Source organism: Protopterus annectens, chromosome 1.part0, assembly GCF_019279795.1.
Source record: "Protopterus annectens isolate FY-2018-M chromosome 1.part0, PAN1.0, whole genome shotgun sequence".
Classification (NCBI taxonomy): Eukaryota; Metazoa; Chordata; order Ceratodontiformes; family Protopteridae; genus Protopterus; species Protopterus annectens.
The window spans coordinates 1056341673-1056361672 of NC_056725.1; the positions used below are offsets into that span (position 1 = coordinate 1056341673).

General features: G+C 38.6%; 1 protein-coding gene across 1 annotated transcript in view; it reads right to left on the minus strand.

The window, feature by feature from the left end:
- The window catches only part of LOC122799665, a 1990791-nt gene that overhangs the window by 313497 nt on the left and 1657294 nt on the right, over positions 1-20000 (minus strand). Inside the window, exons 45-46 of the mRNA XM_044068913.1 lie at positions 8303-8470; positions 8063-8215 (exon numbers count right to left, since the gene is read on the minus strand). Coding sequence (XP_043924848.1) covers positions 8063-8215; positions 8303-8470 — 321 coding nt within the window. The remainder of the gene's footprint in view (positions 1-8062; positions 8216-8302; positions 8471-20000) is intronic.

Here is a 20000-nt window from a genome sequence, read left to right on the forward strand (position 1 = left end):
TACTTTTTTGTCATAAGCAAAATGTCATCTTTTTTTAGCATCATTCATGACCCATTGTTTGTTGCATAATGCTTTAATATAACTCTGTTACCAAAGAAATCATAAGTACTAAAAGAACATTCTATCACCTTTAATATAAGCTTTCTTGTATCTTTTATCATATAATTCATACAATGATATAGCTATCCTAAGTTCTTTAAAGGCACCTATCGTAAATATTTTAGCAATCTTTTCCCAAAAGCCCTGAGTTCTATTACAAAACTTTTTGGTTCATCATAAAAGATTAGACTGAAAGATTGTAGATAAGACTGCTAAGAATATAGCTTCTATGGGACCTGACATTATCCATGGCTGTGTTCTACATGAACTACAGAGTGAACTGGCACCTCACCACAGCCTCACCTCAGGCTTTGTCCCTACTGAATGGCGCACTGCTACAATCATCCCTCTCCACAAAGGAGGAGCAACTACATACCCTGGGAACTATCACCCCATTAGCCTGGTGAGTCTGATATGCAAAGCAATGGAACCTATCATCATGGACCTAATAAGTAAGGATATAGAGAATCTCCAAATTCTGGATCCCACACAGTTTGGTTTTGTGGTAAATCATGGCTGGTCAACTTGGTCAATTTCTTTGAGTCAGTCACCAGAGCTGTGGATGAAGGCAAGGTGGTTCATACGGCCTACCTTGATCTTGCCAAGGCCTTTGATACCATTCCCCACTCAGGAATCATAGAAAAACTCACTAAGCTAGGCATCAACCCCTATATCACTAGGTGGGTTGCAAACTGGCTCACAGGTAGAACCCACAGTGTGAAAATAGCTGACTCCAAGTCAGACTGCCGACCAGTTGCGAGTGGAGTCCTACAGGGTTTGGTCCTGGGCTCTCTCCTGTTTGCTATCTATTTCTCTTAAGTTCAGGCCAACACAAAGGAACTCTGGCTGACAAAGTTCACAGACAATTGCAAGTTGGAAGCTAGTATTAACTCCACAAGTGATGCTGACATCCTACAGAAAGGCCTCACTGTGACCAACGACTGGTGTCAGAACCATGGCTTTAAGCTGAATGCCAAAGAATGTGTAGTAATCCCCTTTGGGAAGAACCTAGTTCCCTTGAATTACCACATCAATGGTAGTCCACTGAACACAGAAGGCATTATAAGAGATCTGGGAACACAGGTTGACAGCAACCTCTCTTTTGACCACCACATTGCCACTATGGTCAGAAAGTCCTTCTATGTGGCACATCTCATTACTAAGCGTTTTGCATCCAGGATGAAAAAGGTCATTGTCTCCCTCTACTCTTCCCTCATTAGGCCAATCATTGAGTGCAATGCCCCATTTTGCATGTATCTCACTAAACACCTGCAACAACTGGAGAGGCCGCAAATGTACCTCATGAAGAGGATCCTAGGCCTTAAACATTTGTCCTATATGGACATACTAAAAAAACTCCAACTATTCTCTGTCTCATATTGCCTACTTTGAGGCAATCTCTGCTTGACTTACAAAGCCATGTCTGACCCAGCTCTGTTAGATATGCTACATCTAAAGTCAATCCCTCTGCACCACATGCTCTAGAGACCTCAACCTCATTACAATCAACAGAACATGCTGGAGGGACAGGTTCATAACTCAGAGACTGCCTACGCTATGGAATAGACTTTCCATACATGCCAAGCAGACCACCTCACTGGCCTTCTTCAAGAGAAATCTTGATGAGTGGATGGGAAATAGAAAATTCACCCCAGGGATCACTCTAGTGGCTTTACTCGACAGAGGCACTGGGAACTAAAGTCGGGTGGCACGATGCCATGGGTAATCCTATGTGCTAGGCTTGTAAAGGCTCCAGGGCCATTAGCCTAGTACACACCTATAAACCTATGAACCTAAAAGAATATTAGGGCTGGCCCACTTTGACTCTGAATCTTGGTTAAAAAGTTTGAAGTAAAACTCAGGGTCATAACCAAGGAAAGGAAGAGACCTAATTCTGATGTTTAAAATTTATAGAAATAATTTTCTTTTTGATAGTTTCCATTCAGGCTCCTACTCTGAATAACTGCCTCCATCCATGGAGTTTACTAGGCAAACAGGGAACATACACAGATTGTCAGGTGTTTCTTCCATATCACAAACTCTGCAAACACACACAGGGCAAATTTAAATCGCACATTCCATCTACCGAATGTCTTTGGGATGTAGGAGCAAACAGAAGTATATGGAGAAAAAAAAAACACACGAACAATCCACACAGAAGTTAGTCCAGCAGAAGACCAAACCAGAAAATCTTTTGCTGTGAAGCAGCATTGTTACTCATTGTATCACTCTATCATTCAATCAATACAATCAATACAATGGATATATTGTATCATGGCATGATGCCCTTTGATAGTTTAGATCATAATAAAAATATCACTGCACTTAATATTTATGGTTCAGGATAGAATTTGGTTAGGGGTCCTTCTCTGTCAAATAGGGCACTGAACTGATTTAGAGAAAGGTAGCTCCTCTCTCTGTAATTTTATTTTTTCAGTTTATCTAACATGCATTCATTTAGTATAATCCTTTAAATGGGAGTGGTGGGGAGCAGAAAAGCTGAGACCTTGTAGTAAAAGTTTAATTTGTATCAGACATATGAAGTATAGAATCGCTTATTTCCTGTCTGGAAATGTCAATGTTTTTATGTCTGTAATGTTTCTTCAGCATCACAACTGCCTAAAATACACAGCTTTTCATCATATATTTTATACTTAATTTCTCCCTTCACAAGTAGCCTGTTCAATGACATCCTTCACAAAATCTCACCTCATTCTATAAGTTTACATAACTTTTCTCGGAATACAGTTAAGCTTTTGCACTTCCAACACTTACCAGCCAATTTTTATATTATCAAGTGTAATTTCTACTTTTACATTCCACAAGATCATATTTTTCTGAAATATCTCTAAATGTTTTTCAGTCTTTTTTTGTTTTGCTCACCCCAAAACTTTCACAAAATTTTTCAAGCTTTCTTGTATATTATTTGACTCACTATACATTTTATATACACTTTTTATAATATGAAAAACAAGTTTAAAGAAGAATGAAAAGTTAGACTGATTAATCCTAATCCATCTTAGATCTACTACTACATCATACTACTTTGTAATACAGATAAGCCTTGAACACCTTCAAAACATAATTCATTTATTCACATCTTATTTCTTGACGCTAACTATATCATCTGCATATGAAATTATTAGTACATAGACACAACAATAACACTTCAGCAATTTCCATCTAATATCTCTTTTTCCTCATTCTTCTATTCCTCTTTGTTGCTGAAACATACCTTGCTCATAAGTCAGCATCAATATATACCCTATTCCATTTTATCTTTTCATCAAATCAAAAGTCAGTTAAAACAAATAACCAATAATTCTTATATACATTTTCAATCAACCATATAATCTTCTATCCTATCTCATAGCGCTCTAAAATTCTCCATGCCCGACTGTGATACACATTATCATCTACTTTTGCTGCATCAGAAATCACTCTTACCTCTTTTCTTTTCCTTACTTATACTATGCACTACTTCTTTTTATTAATATTAACATCTCTTTTAACTCTTATCTCATTTGTACCATACATAAATATCAAATGTCTGCTAAAATTGTGTCCCTCCTGATTTGAGTAATGTTCATTACAATTTTATAATTAACATTGCAAAGCACAACTGACCTCCATCTTTAAAAATGTTCTTTCCCATCACTTTCCAAATAAACTTCAAAACCCAATGAGAAGTATGTATTCTTCAGTGTCTGCATATTTTTCTAATATTGATAACCAATACCAACTAGCCTTGGTGAATGACATTTATTAACAGTTTAAACTGTCATTTAATTCAGCCATTGATATTTCTTTCTGCAGTTCTTTTTTTCTGTATCTTTCTCACTTTCAACTCATATTCTGTTCTAATTATCTTATTTAAATACATTTCAGTTACATAATTATTTACAGTCTGTATTATCTATTCTTGTTTAACCTTGAATACTCCTTTCTCATCTCCAATCCATTTTCACCTCTTCAGTAGTTTATCTTTTTTCCAAATTAAGGATACTATTTCCTTGTTTCTCCAATACCACTGAAAACAAAATGCATTTCAAAATGTTTTGAATAAACTTTTCCCAATCCAAAATGAATATGACATCATCTGCATATGATTACATTATACATAGTTTATACCTGTCCTCTATAGCCCACTCTTATCCATTAGTCAGCATTGTCTTTGCAACTGCTGTATTCAATGTTGAACTTTGTAAGATAGGACTTGAAACCCATCTGTGTCTAACTTCATTCTTTATTGCAATTTTTACTTCCCATTCACCCATTCACTTCTGAATGTAACTTGGCATGCCCATAAACTGTCTCTGTAAATTTCTTAAAATTGTGCCAAAACCAAAAATAGTCGATAACTTTAAAACTGGTTCACATCTCATATTGTCAAAAGTTTTCATTATATCTCTCCCAAATTTTTCTGTTTGTATAACAACAGTCTCATTCAATTCTTCTCATATTCTTCTTTCGTCTTTTCCTGGTTAGAGGTCGCCATAGTTATATCTCTCCCAAATTTTTCTGTTTGTATAACAACAGTCTCATTCAATTCTTCTGATATTCTTTTTTCAGCTTTTCCTGGTTAGTGGTCGCCACAGTGGAACTCCGGTCCGCTGATGATTGGCAGTAGATTTTTTATGGGTGCCGAGGTGCCAGCTCGATGCCCAACCTTCAATGAAGGCATGCCCATTCTACGCATATCTTTTGAACGCCACTCAACCGCGGGGAGGACATGCAGACTCCACACAGAAGGCGTTCCAGCTGAGAATCGAATGGGAGAACCTCTTGCTGTGAGGCAACAATGCTACCACTGCACCACTGTGGATTTATGCAATTCTTCTGATAAAAAGGCAAAATTCTGTTCTTCTGAATGCAATACATTACTTCTTCTAATAGCTCTTTCAGAACATTTGCCTCTGTAATTTGAATCATCTTTATTAAACCCTTATAATCTGCATCAAATGACAGTAGGCCTCTCAGTTCTTTTAGTTAACTTTCTTTGTCTTTTTTCAGCACAAATTTAACTACACTCATGTATTTTTGTATTACACCACTTGAAAAGCTTCTCGAAACAACAGTGTCAGACTTATTTGAAAAACCTGCATCTTAATCTCTCTATCCTGGGTGTAGATTTACCATCTACTTTTTCTAAAGCTTCCTTAACATCCCCTAGAAATATATCTTCTATCTCCATTATGCTATTTCTGAAAGCGTTTTAATTGGACATTCATTGTAATGATGCTACATTCTATCCTCATTATAATCACTTCAAATACTTTTCTACACATATTATGATTTTTATCTCATGTATTTATCCATTTTTAATATCTTCCGAAGTATATTTTTTCCTCAAAATTTATTACACATATCTCTCATTCTATTCTATATTGTATTATTTATTTCAAAAATCAATGTAATATACTTCTTACCTGCAATTTAAGTCTTTTTGTTGATACAAATACTCCCCCCTCTTAGCTTCCCTACAACTTTCCCACCAACTACCTCACATGTTTTAACAGATTTTCCTGTGTGTATGATTGTATCATACTAACTGAAAGGTTCATCTAACTTCTTCTTGCATCACAAATGCTCATTCCACCATGACATACCTTTCCTTATAGATATAGTTTTTTTCCCCTCATGTTACCTTCTGATCCAGTGGCTTTATGGTATGAGAAAAAAATATGCTAACACACATCTTTTGTATTTAGCTTTAGATTAACACTAAATAACACAGGCCCAGTCATTGTTAATATTACTGAAATGAATAACCTGTTTTCTTAGTCTATCTTGTCAAGTTTTCCAAGTTTTGATTGTTTGTAGTTACTCTTCCTAATCTGAAATAACAATTTTAATACCTACCAAACCATTGTATCTGGAACCAGATAAACATTTGAAGCAATGTGTAAATGGGTGATCAGGCTAAAACAAATGTTCAATATTGTAGCGTTTCAGGCTTCTCTTGATTTTTAAGGTGCAGCCTCCATTTTAGTGCTGTGCGCGAAAGTCATGTAGTTTATTAGCTGCTGTCTAGTTTATTTATTTATTGTCTTTTGTTTACTGGGAATGTCTGACTGGGCATAAGTCCCATTTTCAGTGGGCACACGGGGAGAAGAGCTCCACATAAAATATATTTAGAATGAACAACAATAAAAATTAAACATTGTAAGCATTACTTTGCAGGTAGTACTGCGACAAACAGTGAAGACATTTATCATATACTTGAGAAGTTATATTATTTTAGATAAGTCAAAGACATGTTAATGTGCAATAGCTGGAGGTACAATAGCAATGATAATGCATATAGTTCAGTATATATGTATGTTGATGCTAATGAGATAGGATGTCACTATAGAAAGAAAAAATAGAAGAGGAGGAACAGTATAAGCCGAAATAATCAAGAAAAACATAAGTAGAAAAAGTTCTGACAGTAGGGAGGTTGAGATAACAGTAGAAAGGTATGGCAGGTAGATAGGTAAGATGATGAGATGGGTAAGGAGGGGGTATTAGTAGGAGAGCATTAAGGTTATAGGTTGGTTGGAGCAGCAGCAGTGGAGATGAAAGAGAAAAAGTTAGGGGATTGGTAGAGAGACTGGCAATGGAAGAGAAACAGAAAGACAGGTGAGTTTAGTCAGGATGAGAGGATGTTGAAGGATTGTTTCTGTGCTGACAGAGATTGGGGTAAAAACAGCATTAATCTGTTTTTTTTTTTTTTTCATAGCATCTAAAAGTAGTTGGTAATCATCTAGCCAGGCCTTAACTGAAGAAAAATAATCCTGTCCTGGGTCATCTTGTGGAGTTGCTGCAAAGCATATGAGTATAGCATCATCTTATATTATACTATGAAGGCTTCTTTGTGTAGCTTTGTGAAGATTATTATTGAATATGTTGAATAGTAAAGGGTCTGGAATAGATTACTGAGATATGCCAGCAGAGACAGACAGAAAGAGGGAGAGATCTCATTTTACAACTTGGAGTCTGCTCCAGGTAATGGATGAATGGAAGAGTCTTTGGGAGAATAGTTCACAGAGCAGGCATTGGTGTGAAACTGTGTCAAATGCTTTTGATATCTCTACTAATAGGGAGGATAGTATGTTGCCAGTGTTTTATTAGAATTTATAATTTCACTAAAACTGAGCAGAGCAGTAGTGGTGCTGTGGTGAGGTTGGGAATCAAATTGAATGCTACAGAGGAGATTGTTACTGTGAAGATGGGAAAGGAGTTGAGAATGAATGCATTTTCTAGTATTTTGGATAGTGGAGGTAGAATGGCTACAGGTCAGTAATTAGAGAGCTTGATGCATATTCCTCCTTTATGCAGTAGAATGATGTGGAATTCTTTTTCCCAGATGGCAGCAATGTATCTTTCCACAACTGAGTATAGATACAGGGTACGCTATACCATCTGCAGCAATTCTGAGATATTCTGGTGGCAGGCTATCAGCAACTGGTGTGGAATTTTGTTTAGTTTTATGATGTGTTTTTTTGTAATGGTTGAAGGGAGACAGGATTTTGATGGTGATTAGTACTGTTTGGGATAGTGAGGTCAGTACGTGGTAATTCTGTTAAGTAGACAGAGAGGGCAGAGTGTTTCAAACGTGTACTGACTTTGATAACTATAACAAGGAGTCATAGTTTGGCCTGGGTGTAATAGTCTCTTGAGTGCATTCCAGAAAAGCTTAGGGTTCTGTTGGTGGTTAACTTAGATCTTGGAAAAGTATTTAATTTTGTCTGATCTGATTTTTTTTTTGCTTATAAACATCACCATTCTTTTTGTACCTCTGCTATAAGATGCATTATACTTCGAACATGCACCCTTTATGATGTAATAATACATTAATAAACTTGCTTGAATGACTTTGTGGAAGTAAAACTTCCAGCCTTTTACAAGTAACATTAAATGTCAGCAATACATGAAGAAAAAGGACTATGAAAAAATGTAATACAATGTAGAACTGTTTTACCTTTACTAAATTTCCTTTCAAAGCTTCATCATCTTTTGTAGAGCCGATCCTTTTTTTCAAACTGATTATGCTTTCCACAGCTTCTTGACGGACTTCTCCAATCATTTCATACATGTGTTTATTGACAGTGATATGATATTCATCTAATTTTGCCTAGAAATAAAATATATACTGATTAGTATTGTTCGTTAGTATTATAATTTAAATAAATGTATGGGTGTCAACATCTTGAATCCATACCTTTAAGGTAAAGCAAGCTAGAAACAGGTTTCTAACTAGCATTTCATATTCATTTTGGACTTCTTTTCTTAGTGTCTGTTTCAGGTTCTGTTTTTCTTCCTCTAAATCTGAAAGCCTTGCTCTCAGGGCAGTAATTTCTACAATCATGTCATGGCTGAGGTCTGCTGCCTGTGATAAAAGAATGGGGAGAAAAGAATAAAAGAATAGGCGTGCATTAATGTTGAATGCTTACACGGGAAGATACATTTGGAAATTTGTTCTTGTAATATGGTAAATGATGCAGCTTAAAAAAGACATGACTAAAATATTAACATATAAAATGTTTACATATGTTTTCATTTTGTACCAGTGAAGCAATGCCATCAGGAAAGTGTTATCTTTTGCATTTTTGCTAATGAAGCATACTGATTTTCTTAAGGGGACCAGAAGACTGTAACTGATTTGGCTCTATGTGGCATAGATCGTTATATCCAGTATGACTCTGTAGCATTCATGCAATGGACTTGCAGCAAGATACTTGGCATGAGTTTGTTTTCATTGTATTTGCTTTGTGGATTCATATAAAATATCTCTGCTACATGTCTACTATAGGTGTATAATCTGATTGAAAACTGAGTTTCATTTTTATCTTTACATTTGTCAATTATAAAAAAAAGGCAACATAGAGGTTCTCCAACCGACATACTACATAGGTTCATAGGTGTGTACTTGGCTAATGGCCCTGGAGCCTTTACAAGTCTAGCCCATAGGATTACCCTGGCATCATGCCACCCACCTTAGCTCCCAGTGCCTCTGTCGAGTAGAGCTACTGGAGTGATCCCCGGAGTGAATTTTCTATTTCCCATCCACTCATCAAGATTTCTCTTGAAGATGGCCAGTGAGGTGCTCTGTTTGACATGTATGGGAAGTCTATTCCATAGCATGGGCAGTCTCTGGATTATGAACCTGTCCCTCCAGCACATTCTGTTGATTGTGGTAATGAGGTTGTGGTCTCTGGAGAGTGTGGTGCGGAGGAATTGGGATTTCTTTAGATGTATCATTTCTACCAGAGCTGGGTGAGACATGGCTTTGTAAGTCAAGCAAAGATCGCCTCTAAGTAGGTGATATGAGGCAGAGAATAGCTGGAGTTTTTTGGGTCTGTCCATATAGGACAAGTGTTTAAGGCCTAGTAGCCTCTTTGTGAGGTACTTTTGCAGCCTCTCCAGTTGTTGCATGTGTCTACTGAGGTACATGCCAAATGGGGCATTGTACTCGATGACTGGCCTAATGAGGGAAGAGTAGAGGGAGACAATGACCTCTTTCTTCCTGGATGCAAAACCCTTAGTAATGAGATGTGTCACATAGAAGGACTTTCTGACCACAGTGGCAATGTGGTGGTCAAAAAACAGGTTGCTGTCAACCTGTGTTCCCAGATCTCTTATAACACCTTCTGTGTTCAGTGGGCTCCCATTGATGTGGTAATTCATGGGATATGATGATATGATGTATAGTTGTTAGGCATTCATTCACTAGTCTCATATGCAAAGCCATGGAAAGAATTATCCCGGAAATGATCAATAAAGACATAGAAAACCTCCAGATACTGGACCCAGTCCAATTTAGTTTTGTCAAAGACAGTTCATGTCAACACACACACACAAAATGCCTCTTCTCTAGAATAAAGAATAAAAGGCATAAGTAATAATCTAACACCTAATCCACTGCATCCCACTCTTCCAGATCAACTCTATTTCTTTAACATTAATTCCTACAGCATCTCCAACAGGATCTTGGAATTTCATATCTGAGTAGCTGCTTATACTCCAGACATAAAACCCATCACTGAAACCTGGCTTAAACCACACACGCGCGCACACACACACACACACACACACACACACACACACACACACACACACACACACACACACACACACACACACACACACACACACACACACACACACACACACACATACAGACACACACTTACATACATACACACAAAACACATACACACACACACACACACACACACACACACATACACATACATGCACACACACAAACACAAACACACACACACACACACACACATACATGCACACACACAAACACAAACACACACACACACACACACACACATACAGACACACACTTGCATACATACACACACACACACACACACACACACACACACACACACACACACACACACACACACACACACGCACACAAACTACTTTACTTTATCCTGGTTATGACATCATTTGAGTTGCTCACACAAACAAAAGAGGTTGTGGAGTAGCTATAGTTTACCCTACTCATCCATCACATCCTATCCACACAAATTACCTAATTTCTCAAATGCAGAAATCCTAATCAGTCACACGTGAAACTTAATCAAAAATGTATATGCCTTATTTCCCTTTATATTTCTGCAAAACTATGGCCAAACTATCACTGATGACACCCTTTTATCACTCAACAAACCATCATATTAGGGGACAACATATTATCACAATGTGACTGGACATCTCTCAAACAGCTTCCACTTGTTGAAGCAGTCAAAACCTTTAACTCCACTTTCCTCAATATTCTCAATAGTCTTGCTCTAATTAGAAGAAAAAAGAGCATATCTAATCCTGCACCTTAGTTAAAAGGTGGAGGAGTGTCAGTATTCACCAAGGATATTCACACCACCAGGCTAGTTGCCCAACACAATGCGTCTGAAATTCTCCAGGTGCAACTAACACTAGGTAAAACTGCAATCCAAATTGTAGCTTGCTACAGATCCCCCACCATGCCCCAAGATTCTCACTACACCTTTCTAAACATACTGGAAAATATTAAGATAGAACAAAACACCCTAATACTGGGTGATTTTAACTACCCTACCATTAACTGGGAAACTACTCATGAACACCTTTGCCCAACGGTTCTTGGAATTCATAAATTCCAACGCCCTGGATCAACTAATTCGTAGTCCCACCAGGGGCTCCAATATCCTAGACCTGGTCATTACCAACATGGGAAATCGATGCTCCACACCTATGGTCACCCCCTCGTTAGTCAGGTCTGACCATAAGCTAATCACCCTTAACATCCACATCCCACCCCCCCCCCCCCCAGTAAGGAAACCTCCATAAAAAACTTCTCCAAAGCCAACTTCATGCTACTCAATTCAGAAGTGAAAAACTTCATGACACCCATGCAGACGGGAACTGAAAGTTCAACTGCTGAATCCTACACTAAGGCACTGTACGAGCACATCCACTCATGCATGAATCGTGCCATCCCAAATAGAACCAAGATGTTCTCATCCAAAAAAAGGAAGCCAATCAGGTGGTCCCCTGCCATAAACAAACTTTACAACAAAAGGAAGAAACTGTTGCAGAAAGAGGAAAATCCCAGGATGCAAAAAACTTCCTTACCAGCCTCAGTAAGAAAATGAGATCCCTCATAAAATCCTTCAAAGCTAGTTACGAAAATAAAATTGCCAAAGATTCCAAAGACAACCACAAGGCATTTTATAACTATGTCAAGAATCTAAATGGCAATGCTCAGATCTGCTCTTAGCTAAAACAGAATGGCATTAAATATACTGATCCCAAGGATATTGCCAATATCCTGGCAGATCGATTCAGTGCCAACTTCACCCCCCTCTCACCCCCTAAATGGCCCATCTCAATACTGGAAGATTGCCAAATTCCAGTAATAACGGCCACAGAGGTAAAAAACGCACTCTCCAAAGCTAAGAATACAGCATCCATGGGACCAGATGACATCTCGGAATGTGTACTACATGAACTACAATATGAACTGGCACCTCACCTATGTGTCATGTTTAATCATAGCCTCACCTCAGGTTTCGTGCCCACTGAGTGGCGCAGAGCTACAGTTATCCCACTCCACAAGGGGGGATCCACCTTGGATCTCAGAAACTACTGTCCCATCAGTCTGACAAGCCTTATCTGCAAGGCCATGGAGTGTATTATCATGGAACTTATAAACAAAGACATTGGCAACCTTCAAACACTGGACCCCACCCAGTTTGGGTTTATGAAGGGCCAATCTTGTCTCCTGAACCTGACTGACTTCTTCGAATCAGTCTCCAGAGCCATGGACAAGGGTAAGGTGGTCCACACAGCCTATCTAGACCTTGCCAAGGCCTTTGACACCATCCCCCACTCTGGAATCATGGATAAACTTTCTAAGCTGGGCATTAATCCCTACGTCACCCAATGGGTTGCTAACTGGCTTACTGATAGAACCCACACTGTAAAAGTAGCCGACTCCAAATCCAGCTCCAGACAAGTGACAAGTGGAGTACCTCAGGGTTCAGTCCTGGGACCGCTCTTGTTTGGCATCTACTTCTCTGAAGTACAGGCCAACACTAATGGACTCTGGATAACAAAGTTCGCAAATGACTGCAAACTGGGAGCCATTATTGAATCCCCAAATGATGTGGATACTCTACAAAAGGGCCTTACAGAAACAGATGCTTGGTGCCAGAGCCATGGGCTCAAGCTCAATGCCAAGAAATGTATAGTTATCCCCTTTGGGAAAAAACATGTATCCGTGAATTACCATATAGGTGACAGTACACTAAACACTGAAAGTGTGATAAGAGACTTAGGGACACAGGTGGACAGTGGTCTCACCTTCGATAACCACATCGCCACAACAGTCAGGAAATCCTTCTATGTGGCACACCTCATCACTAAGGGCTTTTCATCCAGAAAAAAGAAAGTCATTGTCCAACTGTACTCATCTCTCATTACACCCATTATAGAATACAACGCCCTGTTTGGTATGTACCTCTCAAGACATCTGCAACAACTGGAAAGGCCACAGAAATACCTCACTAAAAGAATCACAGGCCTAAAGCAGATGCCCTACGCTGTCCGCCTTAAAAAACTCCAGCTATACTCTGTTGCATATCGTCTACTCAGAGGCGATCTCTGCTTAACATACAAGGCCATGTCAAACCCAGAGCTGTTGGACATGCTACACTTAAAGAAATCCCAATCCCTCAGAGCCACGCGCTCCAGGGATCTAAACCTTGTCATCACAATAAACAAAACATGGAGGGATAGGTTCCTGACCCAGAGACTCCCCAGACTCTGGAATAGATTGCCCATACATGTCAAGCAGAGTGCCTCTTTGGCCCTCTTCACAAGGAACCTTGACAATTGGATGGGAGAAAGGAAATTCACCCCGGGGATCACGTCAGTCGTCCTGCTAGACAGGGGTCCAGAGAAGTAAATAGTGTGGGAAGAAAAAGCCAGGGAATTGTTATGGCTAGGCTTGTATAGGCCCTAGGGCTGATAGCCTAGTACCAACCTATGAACCTATGAAAACCTGAAAATAAACTACCAATGTATCAAAGGTACAAAGCATAGAAATTATGGCAGACCAGTAGAAATTAACCCACACTTCAATCCCATAAACAGCTCCACAATCTTATCAAAAATAATCCTAGCTAACAAAAGGAACTAGTAAAGCTCTGCCCAAGACTCAAACAGCTCCATCCCTAAGTCCTTCTAGTTCTCTGTCAACAACCTCTTTAATCCACAAAAATCTTCTCAACCACACCCCATCCCCAATATGTCGCACCAAGATATAGCTAACAGGTTCAACTCCCACTTCATAAACATAGTAGCCACATTAACACAACAACAACAATCAACACCACTGCCCCATCCTCTTCATCATCCTCTCCAAATCTTCTGTCCTTTTCTCTGCAAACAGTATCATCTAAATCCATTCTGAAACTTCTCAGTAAAATCAAACTTTCTACCTTGGCTGTAAATAATCTCCCTGACAAAAAAGAAAATAGTGACTAAATATTTCCCTTATTCCATCTTGATACCAAGTAATCATTCTATATCTAAATCTACAGCCTCCACCTTATAGAAAATATGTCGTTCTACCACTGCAGTAAAGGCAGCAGCTCTACACAAATGTCACATTTCTGCTACAGCAATCCTTTCTCTCTTAATAAAATTCCAGAAAGATGCATCTACAATCAGACTGTTCATTTCCTTATAAACACTCGTTTTTCACCTACGCAACATGATTTTCACCCTAACCACAGTACAACCTTTGATATTGTTCCACTACATAATTTATCAAAACGAAATGAAAACAAACATCTCATCCATCTTCCTAGATCTTTCCAAAGTCTTTGACACAATCTCACATTCTAAATTACTCTGCACTCTGTCCACATTAGGTTTCTCAACTTCAACACATGATTGGTTTAATAGCTATCTCAGTAACCGTACCCAAGCAGTAAAGTGGCACTAAGCCCATTCTGCATATCCCACTAACTGGTGTCCCACTAGGATCTATTCTTGGTCCTTTATTATTTAATATATTTATCAATAACCTTAAATCTGCATCAACCCCTTAAACTCCCATTCAGTATACCAATGATTCTATTCTGATCTGTTCTGCTTTTACTTCCTCTCTATCCAAACTCCGTACTCAGGAATCTTTCACCTTCATTGAGGCTTGGTTTGCAAACTCACACTTTCTTCGAAACCCAGCAAAACCAAAATAATGCTTTTCATAGCAAAATCTCACACTAATAATAATCTCAGTTTGTCTTCTCAAAATATTCAGTTGTTAGTGGTCTCCCAAACTAAACTATTATGCATTCCCACAATGAACAACTGAAGTCTGACAATCCTGCTATGTGGAATTGTTCACAGAAGCCCTGAACAATCATGTTAATAGCTGTACACACACAACTGTACTAACAGGAATAATCAAAGAACAAACTTAAAAAAATAAGACACCCTGGTGGACTTCCACCATCAACAGGTTCTAAAATAAAAGGAAGAAAATCATGGCAAAAATTTGGAAGTACAATGTCTAGCAAGATAGAAAAAACTCCCTTATCAATCTAAACAAGCAACTGAAGGGCTAATGAAGTATATCAAAACCAGCTTTGAGGAAAAAACAGCCTCCCAGGCTAAGGACAATCACAAGATTTTCTTTAGCTATGCCTGCAACCTCAAAGTCATTTCACAGCAGTGTACATAACTAATTGTTAATGGAGCCACCCACACTAAGCCAGATGATTTAGCAAATCTACTGGCTAACAAATTCACCTCCAATTTTAAGCCCCCTCCCCACCAGCACCACTCAGGAAATACTATTGAGTATAGATCCACCAACTATTACTAGGGAATAGTTCCTCAATGCACTAAGGCCTAGAATAATATCCAATTATACCCCCTAACTAACATGAAAAATGACCTAGCAGGACCTCTAGAATCACTGTTTAGGCATAGCTTCCAGGCAGGCTTTCTGACACATGAATGGACAATTGCGACCTTTATTCCCTTGTACAATGACAGGCCATCTACAGACCTATAAGTCTGACTAGTCGCATATGCATTTCCATGATAATTCTTTCCATGGCTTTACATATGCAAAGCTATGGAAAGAATTCTCACAGAAACAATTAAAATTATATGGGAAACCTTCAGATACTGGAGCCATTCCAGTTTGATTTTGTCAAGGGGCAGGTCATGCCTACTTAACCTGGTGGACTTCTTCAAGACAGTCACCAAAGCAATGGATAAAAACAAAATGGCGCATACTGCCTACATTGACTTGGCCAAGACATATGACACAACACCCCACTCAGGCACATTAGAAAAACTTAGAAAATTAGCTGTAAACCTCTATGTCACCTGCTGGATAACCAGATGGATCACAGGATACAAGAAGTTAGGATAGGGCAGTCTGCCTCCACAAACAGGCTGGTCATTAGTGGAGTCCCTCAAGGGCCCTGTGCTGGGTCCACTCCATTTTGGCATTCGTTTCTGTGAAGCCAAAGTCAGGGGCCTCTGGCTGACCAAGTTTGCAGATGACTGCAAACCAAGAGCAGTTACAGAATCCAAAAGGGCTGACACAGAAAAAATAACTGGTGCCAGAGCCATGGTGTTAAATTCAGTGCCAAAAATGCATAATAGCATCCTGTGGGAAGCTGGCTACCACTGGACGCTGCCACATTGAAAACACACCCCAAAGAGTAGACCCAGTGGACAGGGATTTAGGGAAGCATGTAGACAGCAACCTGGCCTTTGAACTCATGTGTCTACAGCAGTAAGGAAATAATTCTCTGTTACACAACTTATAAGCAAGGGCCTAACATCTTGATCTAAGGAAGTCATTTTTCTGCTGTAATCGGTCCTCATCAGACCAATCATTGAGTGACAGGCACATACAACAACTGGAACATCCACAGAGGTTCCTCACAAAAAGAATAGAAGGTGAAAACACCTTTTCCTAAGTGGATCACTTCAAAGTCCTATCTCTGTATTCTGTCTCCTATAGACTGTTGAGAGTTTATCTATGTCTGACCTACAAGGCATCCTCAGAACCCACTCTGATGGATGTTCTGCATATCCAGAAGACAAAAAGCATCAGAATTACCCAATCTAGAGACCTAAACCTGGCCTGCAACATAAACAGGAGGAACAGATATGTGTTTCAGAGACTACCCCTTCTCTGAACAGGCTTCCCATCCATATACAGCAGAGATCTTCCCTAACCAAATTCAATCATAACTTGGAAAGTTGATGGGGAATCAGAAATTCACCCCTGCTCTGGAATCTATGTCTCTAATGGAGAAAGACAGCTTATAAATGCTTAACCACCCAAGCTCTAGCTTACATATATCCCTTAAAATAACCTTAGGGTCCCAAAACTTGTCTGATACAGTTGAGTTGCATGGCTAGGCTTACAAAGGGGCTGTGGTCATTAGCTTAATTTACCTATAAACTTATGACATTCATATACAAAATGTGGTAAAAATAAATAAAAAATTAGAGTTTCTTTATAGAGCCTCTAACATTCTCATTGCACAGTCTCATAAAACCACAGCTTCATCAAATCTCCTTTCAAGCATACTGCATGCTTCCCCATCCTAACAAACATTAGCTCAACATTAATTCAAAAACTGTAACAATGCTACAATAAAACTGCAAATTTTGCTAGAAAAGTGCCAGATTCAGCACATCATTGTATAGCTCTCAAACAATTACACTGGTTTGAATTTTCAGACTACGTAAGTTTTACACCATTAAAATTTACACATAACTTTACCTTGTCTCCTGATAAACGCCTTTCCCTAACCTCTCTCTCTCCTAGGAAGGCACTCTCCTCCAAGACTTCTTTCCTCAGGTAGACACAAACGTACTGGTAGGTAAGAAGTAAGAAATCATACAACTCCTTTGGGATTCCATATAACTCCCTTGACATTATTCAGTAGTCCACTTATGTTTCACTGATGTGGAAATCCACAATTAGATTAATATCATCTTGCAACTGCTTTAAAGATAACACTTGGCTGTGCAACTGCAGCTCCACACCATGCTAAAGGAATGATCCTATAATGTTTTTCTCTTTCCACCATCCCTTAATATATGTTACATTCCTCTACAATTTCTGGGTATTACCTATAATTACTCAAAATGTCCTTACTTCAGTTATTCTAAATTTAACTTTAGCTTTGGTGGGAGAAATGCTAAAATACAGGGTTTCTGTTTGTGTCTGTTCCCTTTTTAACTGAACACAGTGTGAGATAAGGATGCTAATACTATGTTTCTGGTTGTTCCTTACAACGTGGTAGTTCATATCACTGCTACACTGCTACACTGCTGAATAATGTAAGCAGGCCTGAATTATACTTTTTTACAAGAGTTGTTTCACATGGCATCAATATATACTTTAGATATTTAAAAAATCTAGTAAGGGACCTTGTGGAACTACAGCTGAGACCTGTCATTGTCTGAGGACCCATAAGATCAGTCTGACTTGTTGTCATGCTTATAGGTAGTCAAATAGCTGAACAGTTCTTGCTCTGCTAATGTTTGCATTACAGGCAGTAGAAATGCCAAATAATATAGCTCTTTTTTCTCTCTATCATTCATGCTTTAGGTTATGATCTAATAGTTTTATTAAAGTTAAGATCATGCCATGTCCTGGAACAAAGCTATGATGTGTGCGTCTCTAAGTAAACCTTGTATAATAAGGAAAGTAGTACTTAACTATGAATTTGTTTGTATGTTCTCCTCCTCACAGTTGACAATCAGCTACTCCCAGGGACTCTCTTTCTCCAGCAAGTTCACCAAATCAGACTAGTCCTCCCCTGGACTAACTCTGACCCATGATCTGGACCAGTGGGCAGATTCAGGCATGTGAGACAGCATCAGTGAGCACTTTTCCTACATTCCTAGTCCCTGCTCCATCCAATAACAACTTATGATTAGCACATGCAAAAGGAATCAGCTCCACTGCACCTTTCACTTTTGCAAGGGCTACCATCAGCAGTACTGCCCTATCCATCCAAGGCAACACATGTGATTGTTTTCCGGCTCTTTAGCAGAGGAAAACAATTTTGTAAATGCATTGTGACCACGCACCCTCACAGGATGGGCACACAAATCCCCCCTGCCTTTACTGTCAATCACCCAAGTCACGTATTGAACCTGGGTTGCATAAGCTGCATTCAGGGCTTTATCTCTGTATGCCGCTGGTGCCGGTTGCAGTAAGTAATGAACTGATTCTGTAATTGTGCTTAGTGCTTCATTTCCATCTTTAAGGATTGATAAAATGATGGCTTTTTCAATTTCTGCAGCTTAGGTATTTACTTAACATTCTTTTAAAGATAAGTTTATTATCTAGGATATGGGTTTCTCTATTCTTCTAGCAACCCTATAACAGTCTTTGGATATAAATCACCTGAAAGCACCACTCTTTTCTGTCTTTTCATATTAATCTGTGGACTGTATTTATGATTAAGGATTGTTGGGTGAATGCTAACAATTTATGGACTACAGAATGTCATGGGAAGTGGGGTGCCATGATGATTAGAGATGAAGAGATAATTTTGCCATATAGCTGCTTGTCATGATTGTATAACAAATATTACAGCTAAAACTATGTGTGATTCAGTAGAAAATGCAATGGATTCTTGGACAGCTAAAAATGTGGTTGCCCCCTTCATCTGCTATCTTAATTTCTTCCAACGTGATTTTAAATCAATTACTGAGGTATCTTTCAGGCTCTAAAAATGCTTTGATGACTTGCGTGATTTACAATTCGCACCCATTTCTCAGTTCTCTATAATGCAGAAGGATGATTATCTAGGTTGCACATTTATGTCTGTGCAAGTAAAGTTTCTTCTTTTTCTTTGCTCATTTATACTTGAGATAATTTATTCAGAGTTTGTTCCCTTACCTCTTAATGTCTTCAGTACGGCAAATACGTCACTGAATATGGTATACATAATAATTTAAAACCTTTTCAGTTGTAACAAGGGTATTCATTGATAACAGTGTTTTTTTAAGGCAGCACTGGACATTAGTGTCATTGCCCTTGGAGGAAGTTTTGTGCGTGCATTTTTTTCAGTTTATATATGCAAGAAAGTGGACACTAAAAGCACTGATAATTGTTTAATATTTAGAGAAATTTTAGACAGTTAAAGGTAAGTTAATGTAATACAAAAAGAAATTACAGTATGAACTGAGGGGAAAAACAGGCTTATGATATGTTTAGAGAGAAAGTCAGGGAAGAGAATTAGAAGTAAGGAAGTATGTGAAGAAGGGACAGTAAGGAGGTATAAGGAATGAAAAGGTACTTGTTCACATTTAGGGATATAGTTTATACTGGTTTTGAGCAAGAACAAACCCAGACT